The sequence below is a fragment of the Alligator mississippiensis genome, chromosome 11, assembly GCF_030867095.1.
Source record: "Alligator mississippiensis isolate rAllMis1 chromosome 11, rAllMis1, whole genome shotgun sequence".
In the NCBI taxonomy this organism is placed as follows: Eukaryota; Metazoa; Chordata; order Crocodylia; family Alligatoridae; genus Alligator; species Alligator mississippiensis.
This window is the reverse complement of record NC_081834.1, coordinates 47,549,641-47,568,202: the sequence shown is the minus strand read 5'-3', so window position 1 is coordinate 47,568,202 and position 18,562 is coordinate 47,549,641. Positions and strand designations below refer to the sequence as shown.

General features: G+C 48.0%; 1 protein-coding gene across 3 annotated transcripts; it reads left to right on the top strand.

Moving 5' to 3' along the window:
• The first annotated feature begins 2,099 nt into the window (after window positions 1-2,099).
• On the top strand, window positions 2,100-16,695 carry LOC102564215 (zinc finger protein 345). 3 transcript variants are annotated; one of them, XM_006269989.4, is made up of 4 exons: window positions 2,100-2,311; window positions 12,924-13,048; window positions 13,899-13,994; window positions 14,336-16,695. In XM_006269989.4, exons 1-4 carry the CDS (start codon window positions 2,304-2,306, stop codon window positions 16,324-16,326), a joined length of 2,220 nt encoding a protein of 739 aa, XP_006270051.1. In that variant the 5' UTR covers window positions 2,100-2,303; the 3' UTR covers window positions 16,327-16,695. The 3 variants fall into 3 exon arrangements, with proteins under 3 accessions (XP_006270051.1, XP_006270052.1, XP_019336570.1); XM_006269990.4 differs by having other exon boundaries at window positions 2,102-2,311; window positions 14,339-16,695; XM_019481025.2 differs by lacking the exon at window positions 2,100-2,311 and adding an exon at window positions 7,705-8,082.
• Window positions 16,696-18,562: the final 1,867 nt, after the last annotated feature.

Sequence of the window (18,562 nt, the reverse complement as noted above, 5' to 3'; positions counted from 1 at the left end):
CCAACAAACAAGATTTCCTAACAAATCTTGTTTCTCAAATAAAATGCCAAGACTGGTGAGAAGCAGGTCCTTCATCTGTTTTGATGTTCCACTGGAAATTTAAATTGTGCTTTAGGGAGAAGCAAGTTCATTCCCAGGTTAGAAAGGAAAGTTTGTAGGAACAGACAAATTTAAATATTCCTAAAATGTGAAGATCAACATAGCCTTATTTATGCAGACCTTACAGATCTTGGCCTGATATAAGAGTGATAATAATAGTCTGTTTCTTAATGGAAATAGTAACTCCAGTAGGATACAAAAGGTTCTCATCCCAGCTCTGCCATTGGCTTGTTGAGTTACCTTGGATAAACCAATTTATCTCTGAGTCTCAGTTTCCCCATCTGTAAAATGGGGATAACACTCCCAAACTCCTTTGTGAAGTGCTTTAAGATTTGGTTGAAAAGAATCCTTATTAATATTATTATTTATCTGTTTATTAACTCCCCTCTAAACTTTCTGGTTTCTATTAACTCTCCTTCTTGGAAGATGGTCCTCTTTAGCAAGGACCCATTTTCCTCAGTATACCATTTTGCCTTGGCTTCATTAAATTTGGCAAAGACCATCTAAAGTATTCATTAATCGGTGGATAACCTCTGGTAGTCTTCTTATAACTGATGCTGTTGCATCTCTTCACTAGCTGGTAGATGTGTGCATTATTTCCTACATCTATTCCGGTATGAAGCTCCATTGTGTTTTTTAAAACTAGATTTAAAGGCACATTATAAAGGCACGTGTAAGTGTTAGCATCCCCCCCCCCCTTTATAGCTAAAGAAACCTTGGGCACAGGAAGGCGAAGTGTCTTGATCAAGATTGTATGGTAATGCACTGACATAGCGTGGCCCAGAACTTAGTCCTTTTGACACGTGGGACCATTCTCTAACTTCCAGTCAGCACTGCCTCCTTTTATTTTGTTAGTGACTAATACAAATTAACCCATAATTTGAGGTATAGATTTTGTTTTGGGGAAAATTTGAAAAAGTTCTAGGGGAACTGAAAGGCAGAGTAAAGGTTGTTCGTGTGACCTAATTGTGCATTTCCATAGTTTCATGTGATTTAAATATATATATATATATATATATTCTTAATCCTGAATTTCCAGATAAAGTATTGCATTTTACAATAAATTCTTGATGTGTCCTGTTGGTTTTAACTCCATCTGCTTGTAGTTTAAGGCCATGGATAGCTTTACATTTACTTTTAAATTAACTAAAATAATTATTTTGTTTTGATTTTGAACACAAGACCAGAATCTCTCAAATAATGTTACCACTGCCTCCTTTTTAAGGGCTACTCTTCTTTTGTTTTGATTTATTTGTGTTGCATTACTGTCAAACCCAAGCCGTTGTTTAGATTCTGTCCAATGAAAGAACAAAAATAAGGTCCCTGCCCCTAGGAGCTGGTACGTTACTGGTCCTCTGCCTGCTTTACCATACCCAGGAGCACTGCAGAGCTGTCCGATTGAACTGGACGGCTCATCTGGGTTTACGGCTGCTTCATTTTGCCAGAGCAGCACAAAGCAAATGGAGCATAAAATCCCGCTTTAGCTCCCACCTCCTCCAGCTCTGTTTCCATGCCTGTATCCCAGTTTCCCCCTCCCTTCTGCTCTCTCTGCGACAGATTCTGGTGCAACAGGTGGCTTTGGAAAATAAATATTTATAATTAATGGTAACTTCCACCCTCCTGTTTTCCCCCACAACCTATTTTTTCCTGACTGTATCGGACGAGGGCAAAAAAGCGTAAAATTTCCTTTTTACAGCACTTGCAGGAGGCCTGCCCTCTCTCAAAATGGCTGCCTTCTCCAGCTGTTTTCATGGCCAGTGAAGCAAAGCTGCCCTTAAGGAAGATGGTGTCCCCATCCGCTGTCAGGACACTGTCATTGGGGGAAAAAAATGGGAGGCCTGCTTTTCTGAAAATGGCCACCAAATGGAGTCAACTCCATTGAGAACAATGGGAAGTGGCAGCCATTTTGAAAAAGGGCAGTGGCATTCCCTGAAGTCGAGGAAATAGACCATCAGCCTCCTCATAAGGAGAAATTTGGAGCCACATGAGGGTGGAAAGGGGAAGAAGAACCTTTCATTTGAAAATTGCCTTCACATGTCATTTGTGTGTGAGATTTAAGTGTGCTTTAATTATGTGGGGAGTTTGAAAAAGCTGTGCTGAGATTGAACAAAAAAAAAAAAGGGAGAGGGGAGAGGTTGCGGATGAGGTTTTATAAGGAAGCCATGAGAAACATAATTTAAGCTACTAAGAGACTTCACTTGAACATGCTCAGGTAAGGGATTCTCTACTTGGAGACAGTGCTATCATTTTAGCAGAGGATACGTTATAGTTTTCATGTATAACAGGCAGAATCACTTGATTTACCTGGCATCCAACACCCATGGGAAGAGGTGAGATCGTTTATTGGACTAACTAGATAGTTGCAAATTATATGTGTGTGTGTGTATATATATTTGCAAGCTTTCAGGCTCAAACTCCCTTCTTACCTGGAACACTCAGCTCAGCCTGAACTCCAAAGCTGCAAGTAGCATCCATGTAATGAATCCAGCCAACTCAATACTGTTTACCCATCTATACACACCCTTCTCCATGTCCCCATCATACTTGTTAGTTTCCAACACTAGCATACAGTAGCAGGAATATAAAACTAAAACTGAGTTGTTTGTAGGTTGCCTTCTCCCATACCAAAGATCGTGGACATTTTTCCCACTGTGCTGAGTCTCATTCCTGGGAGAATGGATGCAATACTGATGCAAGCTCAGAAGGAATGCATACTCATGCACAAACAAATACCTAGTTTCTGCCTATTTGGATCAGGATCCTGTGGCTCAACAGACACCTGGATGCCAACAGAGGCCGCTTGGGGACAGAACAGTCCCCCAAGCACAGCATAGCCAACCATATGGTTGCTGCGTGCCAAAGGTATCTTTCCCTAACTCTGACTGTCTGGGCAGGCTACAATCGCCAGAACAAATATCCTTAACAACCAGAGATGGTAATCTCTCTTTCCCAGCCCACAGAGAAAACAGCTGGTTAATCTACAGTTGAGAGAGAGCACATGCTCCCAGGAGTAGATGGGTAATGTAGTTTTGATTTTTTCCTCCTGGGCCTTGGCAGGCCAAATTGGAATTACCACTTGGAGCTGGCTACAACTAAGAAGCCTTTCCAAACCATACTTGCATCTAAGCTGCTAAATCATTCCCTGCAATATCACTAACAATGTATTTGTGCACGAGGATCATGAACAACCCCTCCTCCCCTCCTTTTTGGCCCCATGCAATCTGGTTTTCCCTATCTCTGTTGTTCGCTACACGTTTCTCATTCTCTCCCTAGGCAGAAACTATCATTAAAGCCCTCCACTATCCCACCCTGGGGAAACATACTCTGATGGCTAAAACCAGGCCCTGAGGGCAACCTGGTTGCTGCCAATTCAAGACATAACTACTAAAGTTTTGCACCCTGGGGCAGGTTTCTGAAACTTGGTGGGTTTATGTCCCACAGTAGGAAAGTAGAGCACTCTTGTGCCCCCTTACTTCAGCCACCATCCCCACTTACTCCCACTGCCAAGTGCCACCCGCTACCCCTGACACTGAGTGCCACTTATTTGCCTAGCCAGTAGCAATGGGCACTAGGAAATTTGGCAGCATGAGAAGTGGCCCCTGCCAAATGGGAGTGGGAGAGTGGCTGAAATACAGGTTTGTCCAACCCCAGTAGCAGCTGCTCCTGCAGCAGTGGTGCAGTGTCCCAGCATCCACCTGCTGCTGGTATTGTCACAGCACCAACTCTCCGACTCTCCATTCTGGCACTCGCTCCAAGTCAGTGCCTGAGACTGATGGCCTGTTCTCTCGCATGTAGTTACACTACTGCTGCCAACACTGACACCTGATCAGACAGTCCGGCTAATGGAGAGAGACTGGAGACAGGTAAAACAGGGATTCTTCACACCAAACCCCTCTTCACCTCCTCCCCTCTGTCTCTGTCCTCCAAGGGTCTGCAAGTCCCAGAGCAACTGCCATCACTGACATACACAGGCTCTCGTTCCTGATGGCAATAGCTGGAACTGGTCCAGATCTGGATATTATACCCTGCATTTCACCTTTTTCTTGTGTAATTTTTCATTTGTGTGTGCGCGTGTATATGCAATGCCGCTGGTGCTGGGAGGGCTCTAGTTTTCCTCCTCTCTGACTTCTGTATTCCATCTGTGCTGTGTAACACTGCAGGCATGACTTGTTCAGAGCTGGGTAGAGCCAGATTTAATACCCACAGAAGGTCATTTTGAAAGTGCACTGGGTCTTACGCCTTTGTTTATAATGCTTGGCTGCTATATCCCACTGAAAATGCCAGTCTCCGTTTGGTCCTTCCCCATTGTGTGCACATATATTTTTCATAGACATTAGGGCTGGGACCTCGTAGAGTCCCGTGGCTCTCAGTCTCTCTTTATAAGGCCTGCTGTCTTGCCCTCTGATCATGCGCATGGCTCTCCTCTTGACTCTCTTATACATTATTCCTGGTGGCTCTTTGTCTCTGTGTCTTTTACATCAGTGTTTCTCAACCTTTTAAGTAGCAAGTACCTCCTAAATTCTGAAAATTTTAATAAGTACCCCAACACTTAATTTTCCAGGGGATTTTATATTTACAGACTAATGTGTGCCATATTTTGGAAGAAGGGCTGTGTATATAAGGCAGTGATATGACAGATGTCTGATCTGGTGTGGGTAGGGGTGCCATCTTTTACACCAGAGGTGCACAACTCAAGTCTGTACCTGGGCTAGAGGTGATGTTGGCCAAAGCTAGGAGGGCTGAACCCAGTGCTGCGCACCAAATTATTACTGAGGAATTTAAAGCGTTACACAATGCATGGCGCACCAATTTTTTTTTGCCATAGTTTTGAGAGGAGGAAAGGGCAAGAGAGAGAGGAAAACCGAGCAAGCGAGAGAGAGTTTTGGGGTCCCCGCGTACCCCCTGCCTGTGGATAATGGACCTCCAGGGGTACGTGTACCACAGGTTGAGAAACTATGTTTTACATCTTTCCCCCAGAACAGTTTACAGTGGTGCTGCTACCAGAATCCTGCAGACGGGCATTTCACACATTAGAACTGGGGTGGCTGTGATTTGCAAGACCTGAGTCCAAAGGAGGCAACATGTGGCTGAGATCTAGGATTTTGCACTTCTTGATGCCAAGAGTTACTCAGTTCCTGACCATTCAGAAATATGCAGCAGCCTTGGCAACTGACATACGCTATTTGGGCGTTTCTGCCCCTTCCCTCCAGCAAAGCCTGTGGGCCTCAGGAGCCCTAGAGAGGAAAGAACATTTATCTATCTTGCAGAATCATATAAGAGTCCCAGTCATGGACCAGAGCTGCTTTGTGCAGCCCTCACTGAAACACTGTTTAGTAATACATGCTGCTTGCAAAAAGGCTCTGCTGAGCCATTGATCAATGTAGATCTCCCTGAAACCGTGGCTCCCACACAAACTGCTTACACAAGCTTAAGCTGGAATACATATACATGATTAACTTGTGTAGATTCATCACAAGGTTGATTAATAAGGCTGGTACTGGATAGTTTAAAACACTAGATAACAAAGAGATATACAAGGAAGGGTTTTATTTATATTCGGCGTGGGATGATATTGTAAAATGTTTTAAGTGCAAAGTACAGGAGATCTGTGATTTAAATAGAATTTGTTTCAATCACTAGATAAAAGACAAATTAGAAAACTTTGAAACTTTGGATTAGCCTAGGGGAAGCTATATGCAAGTTGTGCTAATACCTTGTCAAAAGCATCTAGGGCAAGGGCGGACAATTATTTTGGGCGGAAGGCCACTTACTGAGTTTTGGCAAGCCATCAAGGGCTGCATGACAGGCAGCCAGGGCAGATTAATATTAATTTTCTAAATTTTTTAGGAGCCCCATGGGCCAGATAGAATGGCTTGGCGGGCCGCATGTGGCCCTCAGGCCGCATTTTGCCTACCCCTGATCTAGGGCCAGTACCTTGCAATCAATTGATCATGAGCATTAATGAGTAGGTGCTTTGTAAATAATAAACCTGGATGAGCCTTTGCCACCAAACCAAGCCTGTAGTCCAGCGGTTCTGAACCAGGGGTACATGAAACCTCATCGGGGGTATGTGAAATATATTTCATACATTGTCTAACACAGGTCGAAAGGTCTAAAAAATCAATTTCCCATTGAAAAGGGGATACATGAAGTCTCACTCTGAGACCAAGGGGTATGTCGACTGAAAAAGGTTCAGAACTGCTGCTGTAGTCATTCTTTCTATGGCATCAAGGTCTTCAGGAAAACACACTACCAGCAGCAACAGTAGCAGTGCATGCAACACCACAGCAGCATGCGCACAGAAAACCATACTGACTACGTATTGAGGACAACACTTGGTGCTGTACAAGCAATAACGGGTCAAACCCAGTAGGCTACAGCTCCCAGTTTAGGTTCCTGCTAAAACTGTCTGTGTAGAAACTCAAATATATTTAAGACAGTGTTATATTATAGTGCAGGACTCTTGGGGTCTATTCCTAGATATACTGCTGGCCTGGTGCATGCCTTCAAACAAGTAACTTCCATTTTCTGTGCCGCCCTTGGAAAGGAAAAGTCTGGACTGCTATTCCTTGTGAATCACTTCTGAGCTGTGTGGAGTTGTTTAAATTCCCCAAGTTACAATGTGAAGTTAAATTTATTTTTCCCCTGCTTCTGGGTTTTGCTGGTTGCCACATGGAGCCAGGAAGGATTTTTCCCTGTCTCCTGTTGCTACAGGTGTTAGGGTTTTATTTGTTTGTTTGCTTTTGCTTTCTCCTTCCTTAAAAGGATTGGGCATGGGCTTCAGGCAAGCCTCAGGATTTTGACTGTGTTGTGCCAATACCCTTGATGGAACTAAAAAGCCCAGAGATTCCTGGATAGAAAGTCTTGCCTCTCTGTCTCTATCAAAGTCGGGTTGATCAATTAATTTGGGATCAGAAAGGAATTTTACCCCACAATCAGACTGGCACAGGCTTGCAGGGAAAGTACCTTCCTTTGAAGCGACAGGCATGGCCCTCTTCCTTGGATCTCTGAAATGTAATTTTAACAATTTTGCAATGGCAGGATATTGCCAGTGCCCTCCTTCCCTTGCTTTACCTGCAGCAGGTTAGGGTGTTCTTGGTGTTTTGTGCACTACGCCTTGCAGTTATATACAACAGACTTTTTGCAGTTTTAGGACTAGATTAGACAAGCACATGCATAGAATGATTCAGATAGGGATAATCCTGCTTCATGCAGGGGACTGGACTAGATGATCTCCAGAGGTCCCTTCCAGTCCTACTTTTCTGTGATTTTGAAATGCATGGGCCCGCAAGTTGGTGTCAGTCAGCACCATCAGGGATAAAATGAGCCAGATTCTCATCTCGTGTAAACTGCCATAGGTTCAACTGAAGCCAGCAGTGCAATGCTCATTTACACCAGCTGAGGATCAGGCCTCAAGTCTGGGGTGTAAATCCTGAAGCCAAGGGACAGGAGAGGCTAGATGAGCTTAGCCTGCTCTGTAACAGAATCTCACCCACCAATCCTTGCAAGGAAAGCATTTGTTTTTTTTTTTCTTTTGACACCTATTACCCTCCCACAGCCTGTGAGCAAATCAATAGGCAGCAGGGAAGGAAATACGGGGATGCAGCTCTTCGTCAAAATCTGGAATAAAAATTCCCTTATGCCATGTTTCTGCCCCAGGAGGCACAGAGGGAAGAGGATACCGTAGCTATTGCCACCAGAGGGCTCTGGTTATTGCTAAGGGCTCTCTTCCTCTCTTTTTTTTTTCAGGATATCAGGGGGCTGAGCTTCCTGGGTCAGGCACTGCTAGCAGCTGCATCCATAGTGACCTAAGAGCCTGGGCTGTGCAGCTGCTGCTCCCCCAGCGGGTCTGTGTCAGGGAGAGACCTTCAGCAAAGCCCCTCTCTGCTCAGCCCAGGGGGAGCTTCCTGCAGGGGCTGGTTCCAGCCCCCCAGGGACAGGCCCGGGCTCTGCAGACACCAGCTCCAGAGCCGGAGACTCCAGGTAATGGGAACAATTCAGTCTTAGATGTGGTCAGGAGAGTGACTGCAAAAATGGCTCCTTCCTCCCCTTCCCCCCATCTCTTCTCCTGGTGGGTCTGAGACTCCCAGAGCTGCTGCCGTCACTGACACACAGGCTCTGGCTCCCAATAGCACTTGCAGGAGCTGATCCAGCTATGGGAGAAGTTAACATTTTCTTTTGTGCGTGTATGTATGCATAATATATATATATGTATGGTCTGAGTCATTTGACTGGCTGATGGGAGCATTAAGCTGTGCATAATTTGGGGATAATAAAAGTTTGGTTTAAAAGCAGCTAGTATAATCATGCTGACTTGTTTAATTGTAGGATTTAATCGGTGAGTGTTTGGAAAAGTGCCTTTGCTAGAGAAGGAGGAAGAAACTGGCAGAGCTGCTAACTGGGGAAAAAGAATGCTATCAGATGATATTAAAATCAGCTGTTAGATCAGAGAATTGAAAGGTAGCAAATGTACTTCTTTTAAATGGGTTGTGTTTCCTAGAATAGCAAAGCAGAGCATCTGTATTTACCAATACCTGGAAAGTTATTTCTGGCGAAACTTAAATATGTTTAAAGGTTCAGATTGATGTAATAGGGACTAACTACATGGCTTCTACAAAGATCTGATGAAGTGAGCTTTAGCCTATAAAACTTGCGTTCTCCCAAGTTAGTTCATATCTGCCCTGCCTTTTGACTGACTTCCGATTAACACAGCTAGCTACCTCTGTCTACAAAGAGATGCCATGGTGATCTGATCTAGTTCTTTAATGCAATAGTGGACGAAAGAGGAACAGTAGATGGGCTTTATTTGGACATTCAAGAAACCTTTGAAGAGGCTATTAAGAAATAAAGTGATTCTGGGATGAGAGGCAAACTTTTGTCCTGGATTGGTAACTGGACTAGAAACAGTGGGGAAGAAATGGTTAGTTCACGCACAAAGTTAACAAAGGTGCCACAAAGATCTACCCTGGTTCTGATTAGCATGCTGAAGCTTTTTAAAAGACACGAGCAGCAAGGTAGCAGATTTTTCAGGCTATCCAAAAATTATTGAGGTTATTTAAGTATAACTTTCTGCAGAGGGATCTTGGGAAGGTATGTGAATAGACAACACAAGTGCAAACATGATTCGGTGCCGATGTGCATTATCTAGCATTCAATGGAGGGCATAAGTTTGGGCTCAGTGTTGAAGTATGGAACATATAGGATGGTTGAATTAGGGGTTGTTGGAGGCATTCTGTGCTGAGTGATCAGAGGACTAGCATTAACTACACAGACAGTTTATGGAGCATAAAAACTAGTTTTGTATGTAACAGGCTTAAAGAGAGAGACATGCTCAGTTGGTATAAATCAGCTTAGCTACACTAGACACCAGCTCTGGATCTGGCCTAGAGTGGGTGAGGCTGGCATGTGGAAAGTGGGGATATGCCATGAGCACTGACCACCCTATTGTGTTACCTTCAGCATATCCCTTCAGTGTGCACAACTGTACAGTAAACCTGTCTGCCCCTTGCTCCTTTTCCACCTTGATTACCTTGCTGCCCTTCATCTAGCTTGCATGTTGAGCAGGTCAGCCTCACCTATCCAAAGAGAATGCAGTGCTCCTGTGCTCTGGTCTGCGTGGCACTTGCACCCATCTTGCATGGTTATAAAGAATTGAAACGGGACAGATATAGTACAAAGCTCTAAACTGCATTGCCAGAAGAGCGATCTGAGCTGCTGTATAGCCACCAACCTTGCCATTCTTAGGGTGGGGAGGGGAGAGAATTCTTTATATTTGAAGAGAGAGTCTGACAGCCTGCACACTCCTGAGAGTATAAGAGTCTACTACTGCTGCCAGATGGTAGAGTTGCCCCTTGAGTTTTAAGAGCAAGCAGGTGTGAGCATTGGTGCAGAAAATCCTGAGACCAAACCCTGCTGCTGATGTGTTTGTGTCAGTAGCTGTTACTCAAGGCTGCAGGAGCCCCTTGCATCCTTAACTATAGTATTGAGTCTTAATGATGCTTTTACCTGGTGACTAAGAGAGGTAGCAAGCAGGAGAAGGTGAAATCTAGCCAGCAGGTTGGCCCTATTTCATTGAGACCAAGCCACTCCAATAATGAAAAGGGGGCTGTTTGTTATATCTAGTGAAGGTATTGCCATTTTGGGAGGATTAGATATTGAAGAACTTAAACCAAATGTTTTCTCTGAAGCCCATGCAATTTTCTACTTCATTTGTTTCTTCTCCTCTTTTCTACCTGCCTCTCATCTTTTGAGAGGTCCTGTCAGTCTTGGATTCTTAAGCTCCCGTTGCTGATGCATGTGAACACCCCTCTGTCTCAAGTGCACTAAGGAGCTGCGCCAGGTTAAACTTTACTGATGGGAAACTGAGGCACAGGGAGACTAAGTGATTCCCTCAAGACCATGCAGACCAGAGAGCCCTGGATCAAGGCTAGTATCCAAACTCCTTTCCCTGTTCAGTCTGTGCTGTAACTAATCCAGATAGTTCTGAGTGGCAGCAGATGACAGAACAAGGAGCAATGATCTCAAGTTTCAGCAAGGGACGTTTAAGTTAGATATTAGGAAAACTTTTTCACTAGAAGAGTAGTAAAGCACTGAAACAGGTTACCCAGGAAGGTTGTGGAGTCTCTGTCGTTGGAGGTTTCTAAGACTCGGCTAGACAAAGCTTTGGCTGGGATGATCTAGTTGGGGATGGTCCTCTAGATTTCCATATGAAGTCTGGGTGCTGCAAAGCTGGGCTTCAGTTCCTTATGGGCAGTCAGGGACTTGCCCAGATCACATGGAGAGTGCTATGACAAAGTTTCTGCAAAGCCAGAAACTAGCTGGAGGTGATAGCAGGCAAGAAGGTTGGAATCTAATCAAGGGTCTAAACTCTATGGAGAAAAAAATCTCTAGTACTTAATCACTGTGGTCACAAATTTTTTCATAAATAAAATTGAATTTTCCAACAAAAAGATCTTCCTTGAAAACTTTTATGTCACATTTTGATTTCTCAGAGAGAGGGGGCATGGTCCCCTTCCTTGGCGCTCTTGAGTGTATTTTAAAAACTACTTTTCTGTGCTGACAGTGGCAGGACATTGACAGTACCCTTGTTCCCCTGCTTCATCTATGGTAAGTTAAAGGCTGTTTTTGATGTTACAGACATGCTTCGAAGTTGTGCATGAGGGTTTGTTCCCAAATTTTTTAAAAGAGGTTATACAAGGGCATGTATACACCTACGTGTGTCCGCTCCAATATGCTGGAGATCTGGTGCATCGAAGCAGACTCAATTAATGAAGTCTGCTCCACATGCGAGCTGACGTGCCTGTTGCCACATTGCATGCATTTGTATAATGGCTAAATGCGCATCAGCACTGAGAAAATGATAGTGCTTTTCTGAACTAAAACACCTTTGATGCGTTTTAGTTCAAAAGCACATCTCTGCCACTTTGTCAGCGCTGACACACGTTTCGCCATTTATACGAATGCATGCACTGCAGTGCCAGGCACTTTTAAAAGCTCTCAGTGCTGCCACACAAGCATGTGTACAAAGCTCCCAAATGCTCATCTAGGATGATTTAGATAAGGAGTAGGCAACCCCTGGCACGGGTGTCAGAGCATGGCACACGAAGGCTTTTTGCTTGGCACGTGTGCCTTGGGGCAGATGGTGGGGAAGGGGCTGGGGCTGCACTGCCACAGCAAAGATCGGGTCCCTCATGGCTGCTCCACCATCTGCCCCTGGAACACCAACTTCTTACAAGTAAAGGTTGCACATATTTTTGGCACTCTCCTCAAAAAACATCGCCAACCCCTGGTTTAGATGATCCATTTGGAGCAGGAGGTTGGACTAGAAGTGACCTCCAGAGTTCCTTTCCAGCCCTATTTTTCCTATGCTTCTTGTTTCAATTTGTCTCAGGTTTTTGAAAAGCAAACCTATATATATATATATATATATATATATATATATACACACACACACATATAAAATTTAGTCTGTCTAGATTTTCTTGAAAACATTAAAACAAGCATTTTTTTTCTTTTTAAAGTTTTGACTAAAATTGAAATGTTTTTCAGTGCCAAAACCCCACCTCCCATGAAACCTGATGATCAAATGTAGCTGAGGCTTCTTTGCAAAGTGCACTCCGTTCCCACTAAATATGTGCAGTAACTGTGTCGACCACATATCCTACCCCCTCAGGTGGACTTCTGTTGTGTTCTGTGAAGGTTGTTTGACTTTGGGGATTACTGTGGTTTGAGCATCTTCCAGGAGGCAATTAAGCAACCTGATTAGCATCAGTCATGGGACTATTCTGTCATTGTGTTTCTAGAGGGAGAGATGCATTTAGCAGAGGGTTTTTTTGTTTTGTTATTTTTTGTTTAATTCTTAAATGAGTGCAAGTGTACACATGCATACTTTGCTACATATATTTTAGGGAAGGTAAAGTCAAAGAAATGATCCCCGCACTGGGATTGGAAGGTGATAAGGTTAATGACAGCCCTTCAATTCTGTAAGATTTCATTTTACAGACTTGGGCTGATTGCCAGCAAAGCTTAATTTCTGGCAGTGTGGGGCAAAAGCAACATATGGGGTAGATCAGTGTAGTTGTAATGGAGTTGTTTTATACTGGCTGTGGACTTAATCATTTTGAACCTGTTCTTTTAGCCTTTGCTTACTAACTGCTTCCTGGAATGAGGAGTTGCAGGGTTAGGGGGATATTGGACAAATCAGTTCTGGGGAGACAGGGAGTTATGCAAAAGGAGAAGCCCATGCAATACAGCTGAGCCCAAGTAGGAGGCATCGTGTCAAGATTATGAGGCTGGTACTGAGTGGAGAAAATTTGTTGTTACAGAGGCTGGCGGCTGCCGTGGAGGTGGCCAAATCTAGCCATGGAGCCATATGTATTGCTGGACCCTCGGCAGCGGGCGCTGTACAGGGATGTCATGCAGGAGAGTTACGAGACCTTGATGGCCCTGGGTAAGGAGGCATTTTCTCTCGCATTCGTTTCAAGCAGTCAATGTGCCCCCCACCCCAATCACCCCAGGGGTTTAGACTTCCTTTGACTTTAGGTGTGCGGGCTCCTTGCTGTGATGTACATTGTTGCCTCGGAGGGCTGCAGTGGACAGGGCATGAATGCAGTCCTTGGAGCAGGGTCAAGGGGTGACAGCAGAAGGGGGAAAAAGGGAGTTGCAGACAGGACAATGAAGGAAGGGCACCAGCAAAGAAAGGAAGAAGTCAGCATTCGCCCAGCCAGCAGGATGGCAAAAGACTGTTCCTGGTTGCTGGGAGGAGGTGGACACCTTGGAGAGGGAGGCGGGGTGGCATGAGTATGTTATTTGGTAAGGGTTAGGAGTTAGTCCGTAGCAAGGACAGGGAATGCGGCAGGGCATGGAGAGGATCCTCAAGGGGCTCAGGGGCACGAATGGGGGAGTGAGGTGGTGATGAGGAGCAGTAGTGTTGTCTGCACTGGAGGAAGGGAACAGCAGCTTGTGTGAAAGGGGGAGGCTTCAAGCAGGGAGATGGTGTGGATGTGACACTTTCCTGAAGGGTTGTGAGCGCGTTGGAGTCTGCCACTGTGATAGTGATGAGGGAGGGCTGGGGCATAGAGATAGCCAGTGCCTGAAGGCGGTAGGAGCTGATGTGCCCCAAAGACCAGAGAAGGAGCAAGGAACTGACAGTGGGAAGGGGGCAGAAAGAGAGCAAGAGCCCCAAAGGCTTCTGGGAAAGGGCTGCTGAAACACTAGGAGACCGCCAAGCCAGGGAAGATGAAGGCCAACCCTAGCTGCCACTCATCCTGTTTGGTTTTTATCCTTCTCTCCTCCAACAGAATTTCCCATTTCGAAGCCTGACCTGCTCTCCCGGCTGGACCATGGGGATGAGCCAACAGCTCTGGACCTCCACGTGTCTAAAGGTGCCCGTGCAGGTGAGCAGCAAGTTAAATCCACCTGGGTGCTGCGTACCCGCAAGGCAGCAGAACAGCCTGTAAGCTCGCCCACGTCAGGGTTGGGTGGGCGTTGTACCCTCATGAGAAGTGTCATTCGTGGCTTTCATGCCATCGCGACTGACCTGCCGTCTGAGGAGATGAGGAGCCAGAATTGTTCTCCTTTCCCTTCCTCCCCTCGGGTAGGGTTTTGGGTGGCAACTTCATGATCTCTTCAGACATTGACCATGACTGGTTCCCCTGGCACCTGCCATTCCCCGTTCTCCTTGGCACAGCGAGAAACTAGCTAACACCTGGATACTCTCTTTTTCTCCTTCCGTCAGCAGAAGGGGCCACAAGCGAGAACGAGGAGGAGAACCCCCCACAGGAAAGCCCTAAGGAGCCAGAGTCGGAGAGCCCTGAGAGTGGGAAAGCTCCTCTGAGCCCTCCAGAGGCAACAGGGAAGGCAGCAAAGAATGAGGCGGGTGAGGCTGCAGCCCGCCCCAGTGAGAGCCCCAACACCTGCCATGAGTGTGGGAAGACCTTCAGCCACAAGTCAGCCCTGGTGAAGCACCAGAAGATCCACACAGGTGAGAGGCCCTATGAATGTGCTGACTGCGGGAAGAGCTTCATCCAGCGCTCAGACCTGACCATCCACCAGCGTGTGCACACTGGGGAGCGCCCCTACGCCTGCCCCGACTGCGGGCGCCGCTTCAGCGTCAGCTCTTCCCTGCTCACCCACCAGCGTACCCATGCGCCGAGTGGGGAGAAGCCTAACCGCTGCCCGCAGTGCGGCCGCAGCTTCACGGACCCCAGTGCCCTGGCCCGGCACCAGAAGAGCCACTTGGGTGGGAAGCCCTATGAGTGCGGGGTGTGTGGGAAGGCCTTCGCCTGGAGCTCCCACCTTGAGCGGCACCAGCGCATTCATACGGGTGAGAAGCCCTTCCAGTGCGGGGAGTGCGGTCGGGCCTTCGCCTGGAGCTCTCACCTGGACCGCCACATGCGCACCCACGTGGCCGTTGTGGAGGCGGCGGAGGAGGAAGCGGAGGAGGAACCCCCGCCGCCCCCCCAGCGCTGCGCCGATTGTGGCAAGCGCCTCAACCACCAGACGGACCCACAGCGCTTCAAGCACAAAGGCACACAGACCCGTGCCGAGGTAGAGGTGGAGGAAGGCATCCCCGACCGGCCCCACCGCTGCCCCCACTGCGACAAGTGCTTCAGCCAGAGCTCAAACCTGCTCAAGCACCAGCGGGTCCACACTGGGGAGAGGCCCTACCCCTGCCCCGACTGCGGCCGCCGCTTCCGCTGGGGCTCAGCTCTAGCTAAGCACCGCCGCACCCACATCCGTGACCGCCCCTCTGAGGCCTCCTCCAGTCAGGGCTTCCCAGAGGATGCTACAGAGGAGGCAGCACCAACACCACCCACTGCTGGCAGCAAGCCCTACCCGTGCGGTGCCTGTGGGAAGAGCTTTGGCTGGGTCTCGCACCTGGAGCGGCACCGGCGCATTCACACAGGAGAGAAGCCGTTTCGGTGCGGGGAGTGCGGCCGGGCCTTCGCTGTTAGCTCCCACCTGGAGCGGCACCGGCGCATTCACACTGGGGAGCGCCCATATCGCTGCGGCGACTGCGGGAAGAGCTTTGCCGTCAGCTCCACCCTCCTGGCGCACCGGCGCACCCATGCTGCCCAGGAGGGGAGACCTCACCAGTGCCCCGACTGTGGCAAAGGGTTTGGGGCTGCTGCCAGCCTAGAGCGACACCGGCGCCTGCACCGGGGTGAGAAGCCCTACCAGTGCAACATCTGTGGCAAGGGCTTTGCCTGGAGCTCCCACTATGATAGGCACCGGCTCACACACACTGGTGAGAAACCCTTTGCCTGTGCCCAGTGTGGCAAGCGCTTTGGCCGCAGCTCCCACCGCAACCGGCACCAGCGGGCCCACGCCCAGGGGGGCAATGGAAACATCAGGGAGAAACGCCATGTCTGCCCTGAATGTGGTAAGGCCTTCAGCCTCAGCACCGCCCTGGCAGCCCATCAGAGACTCCACCTGGCCAGTGCCGGCAGCAGCAGCCCACTCTCCCTGCTGCCTCCTGCGTGGTGGGAGACCGAGAGAAGGACAGGGACGCCGCCACCTGAGGCCTGGGCTGAGGACCCCACTGCTCCATTCCAGTGCTCCGACCCTTCCTCCTCCTCATCCTCCTTGCCTGGGGCATGGATGGCCAAGTCCCTTGTGCCTCCTGCTGCAGCTGCTTGGAGACCTGGGGAAGTAGAGGGCAGCCAGGCCACCAACACCACAAGCCAACCAGAGAGCTGGGCCCAGCTGCCTCCCCCCAGCTCCTAACTCAGCTCCTGGCTAACTTGGGGGAAGGGGGAATCTGTGTCACCAACATTAGGCTCCCTATTTTGGGGAGAACCAGAAACCTCCTGCACTCTCTGGTCTTCATGACTATGGGTGGGTGACTGACCTTCCCCTCCCTTTCCCCAAGCCAGGTACCCCTCCAGGTGTGATGGCACAGTGACTTTCAAAACACCATCACTGGGATCTGCCACTGATGCGGAAGATTGCCCTTTAAGCACTTGGTGTCTGAAGTGCCCCAGAGTGCCACGAAAGGGGCAAGGGGGCTGGACAGGCAGGGAGTGAAGGGCTGGCATGGGGGTGAGTGCGTGCTGGGGGCAGGGATGGAAACCAGAATGGGGGTGAGGGCGATGCTGAAGGGTTAGGGGAGGAATGAGTGTTAGGGGATGGTGGGTGGGAGCGCAGGAGCCAGAGTGGGAGGGCAGGGGAGCAGAATGAGGGAGGGGGCTATTCAGGGTGGGGGAGGGTGGGATATTAGTTTCCTGGGACTGTGGATGGCAGGGGAGGAGAGAAGAGGGAAGAAGGGAAGCACTACCTCCCAGTATGACCTTTCCTTCTGTTCATTTTCCTCCTGCTCCATAGGGAGTGAGGGAGGCCTCAGAGCAGAGAGTCTGAGAATGAGAGGTGGGGCAGCACTTGGGAAGATGCAGACAGAAAAACATACAGCAAGTCTGTCACTGCAGCAGAGGAAATGCTTTGGAGCAGAGCATGTTTCACCCACAGGGTACCCAGCTGTTGGGCGCTCCAGGATCAGTGGCTGAGAGAAGGGCCTTTTGCAGTGGCCTAAGCATTGGCAAAAGGTTGGCCTCATTCTTAGGAGCCTGGTGCCACCTTTTCCCATTGGGCCCTGTCCTGAGTCCCCTGATGAGAGGGGCTCAGGTAATGGATTCCCAGGGAGAAGTGTGAGGATTGGTCTTTAGAGCCACAGACTCATTAACCTCACCCTGTGGCAGGTAATGTGATGGGGATGCTGCCTTATTGTCAGGGGGATGAATTCACACAACACCATGAGAAGGAAACTGTTTCCATGGAGGCCCTCCCCATGGAAAGTCCCTTTGTGAGCACAGGGCATCTTGCAGCAACAGCAGTAGCCATGGGAGGGCGTCACATTTATACTGTTCCCTTGCTCCTATGAGACTGAGTCATGAGCACCCCCAATGGATGAAAGATGATTAAGTGGGCTGAATTGTTTGATTTTTTTTTTTTCATGCAGTTGTTTCATTTGCATGAAGGCTGAGTCTAATCCTGCCATCCTAGGCAGTCAATGACACAACCCCCTTTGGCATCACTGGGCACAGAGACAGGTCCCATTTGTTGAGCGATAAGAAGTCATTTCTGGAAACAGGGAGAGAGTGGCACAGGAAGAAGCTACTGCTCAATCTTCACATTGACAAGAGTTAATTAAGAGACCAAACTGGGATACAAGGCTCAGCTGAGATTTGAGGCACTTATGACAGTAGCTGCTGGTAGACAGGGGGTTAAGACAACACAGCTTAGTAACCACAGCTGACAACTCCATAATTCTAGTAGGACAGAGGTCCCTGCAGCCAGGTTATGAGATTTTGTCCATCTGAAACTGAATGCCTGTCACACCCATGGGCCTGTGCGGTCTACTTGTGTCTGATGCCTGTGAATGCAATGAATGAAGTTGGACTCAGAGGTAGGGTAGGAGTTTTTTTTTTTCTTTTTTCTGATTTCCTTGCTTTGGATTTGAGGGTAATAAAGTAGAAGGTAGTTTAGCAAAAAACCCCAAAGTGTCTTGCAGTCCTTTTCCTTAGTGAATGTGAGCAAGAATGGGTCACAGGGTGGAGAGGGAGACCTGAGACCAGTGACACCCACTCTCTTTAAATTTTTATTATTAATATATTTCATGTGCCAGGTCAAATTAGTTCCAAAGCATATTAGAACAGCTGAGTTCTGCTCAATCAAAACCCATATTGAGCTCTGCCTGCTCAATCAGTCATTCTAAACACCAGGTATGCAGGGCTGGACACAGACATGAGTGAACTAGGCGAGCACCCAGGGCCCGGACACAAAGAGGGTCCTGAAAATGGTGAAAATAATTATTATTATCATTATCTCTGACAAAGGGGGGCCTGATACTAAAAGTCTGCCCAGGGCCTCCAGGAGTCTAGGTATGCTGTATGCTATTACAAGTGAGCCTCCTCTGTCCCAGAGGCTCACCCTAGGACTTCAGATATTTCTAAATCCATTGGCAGGC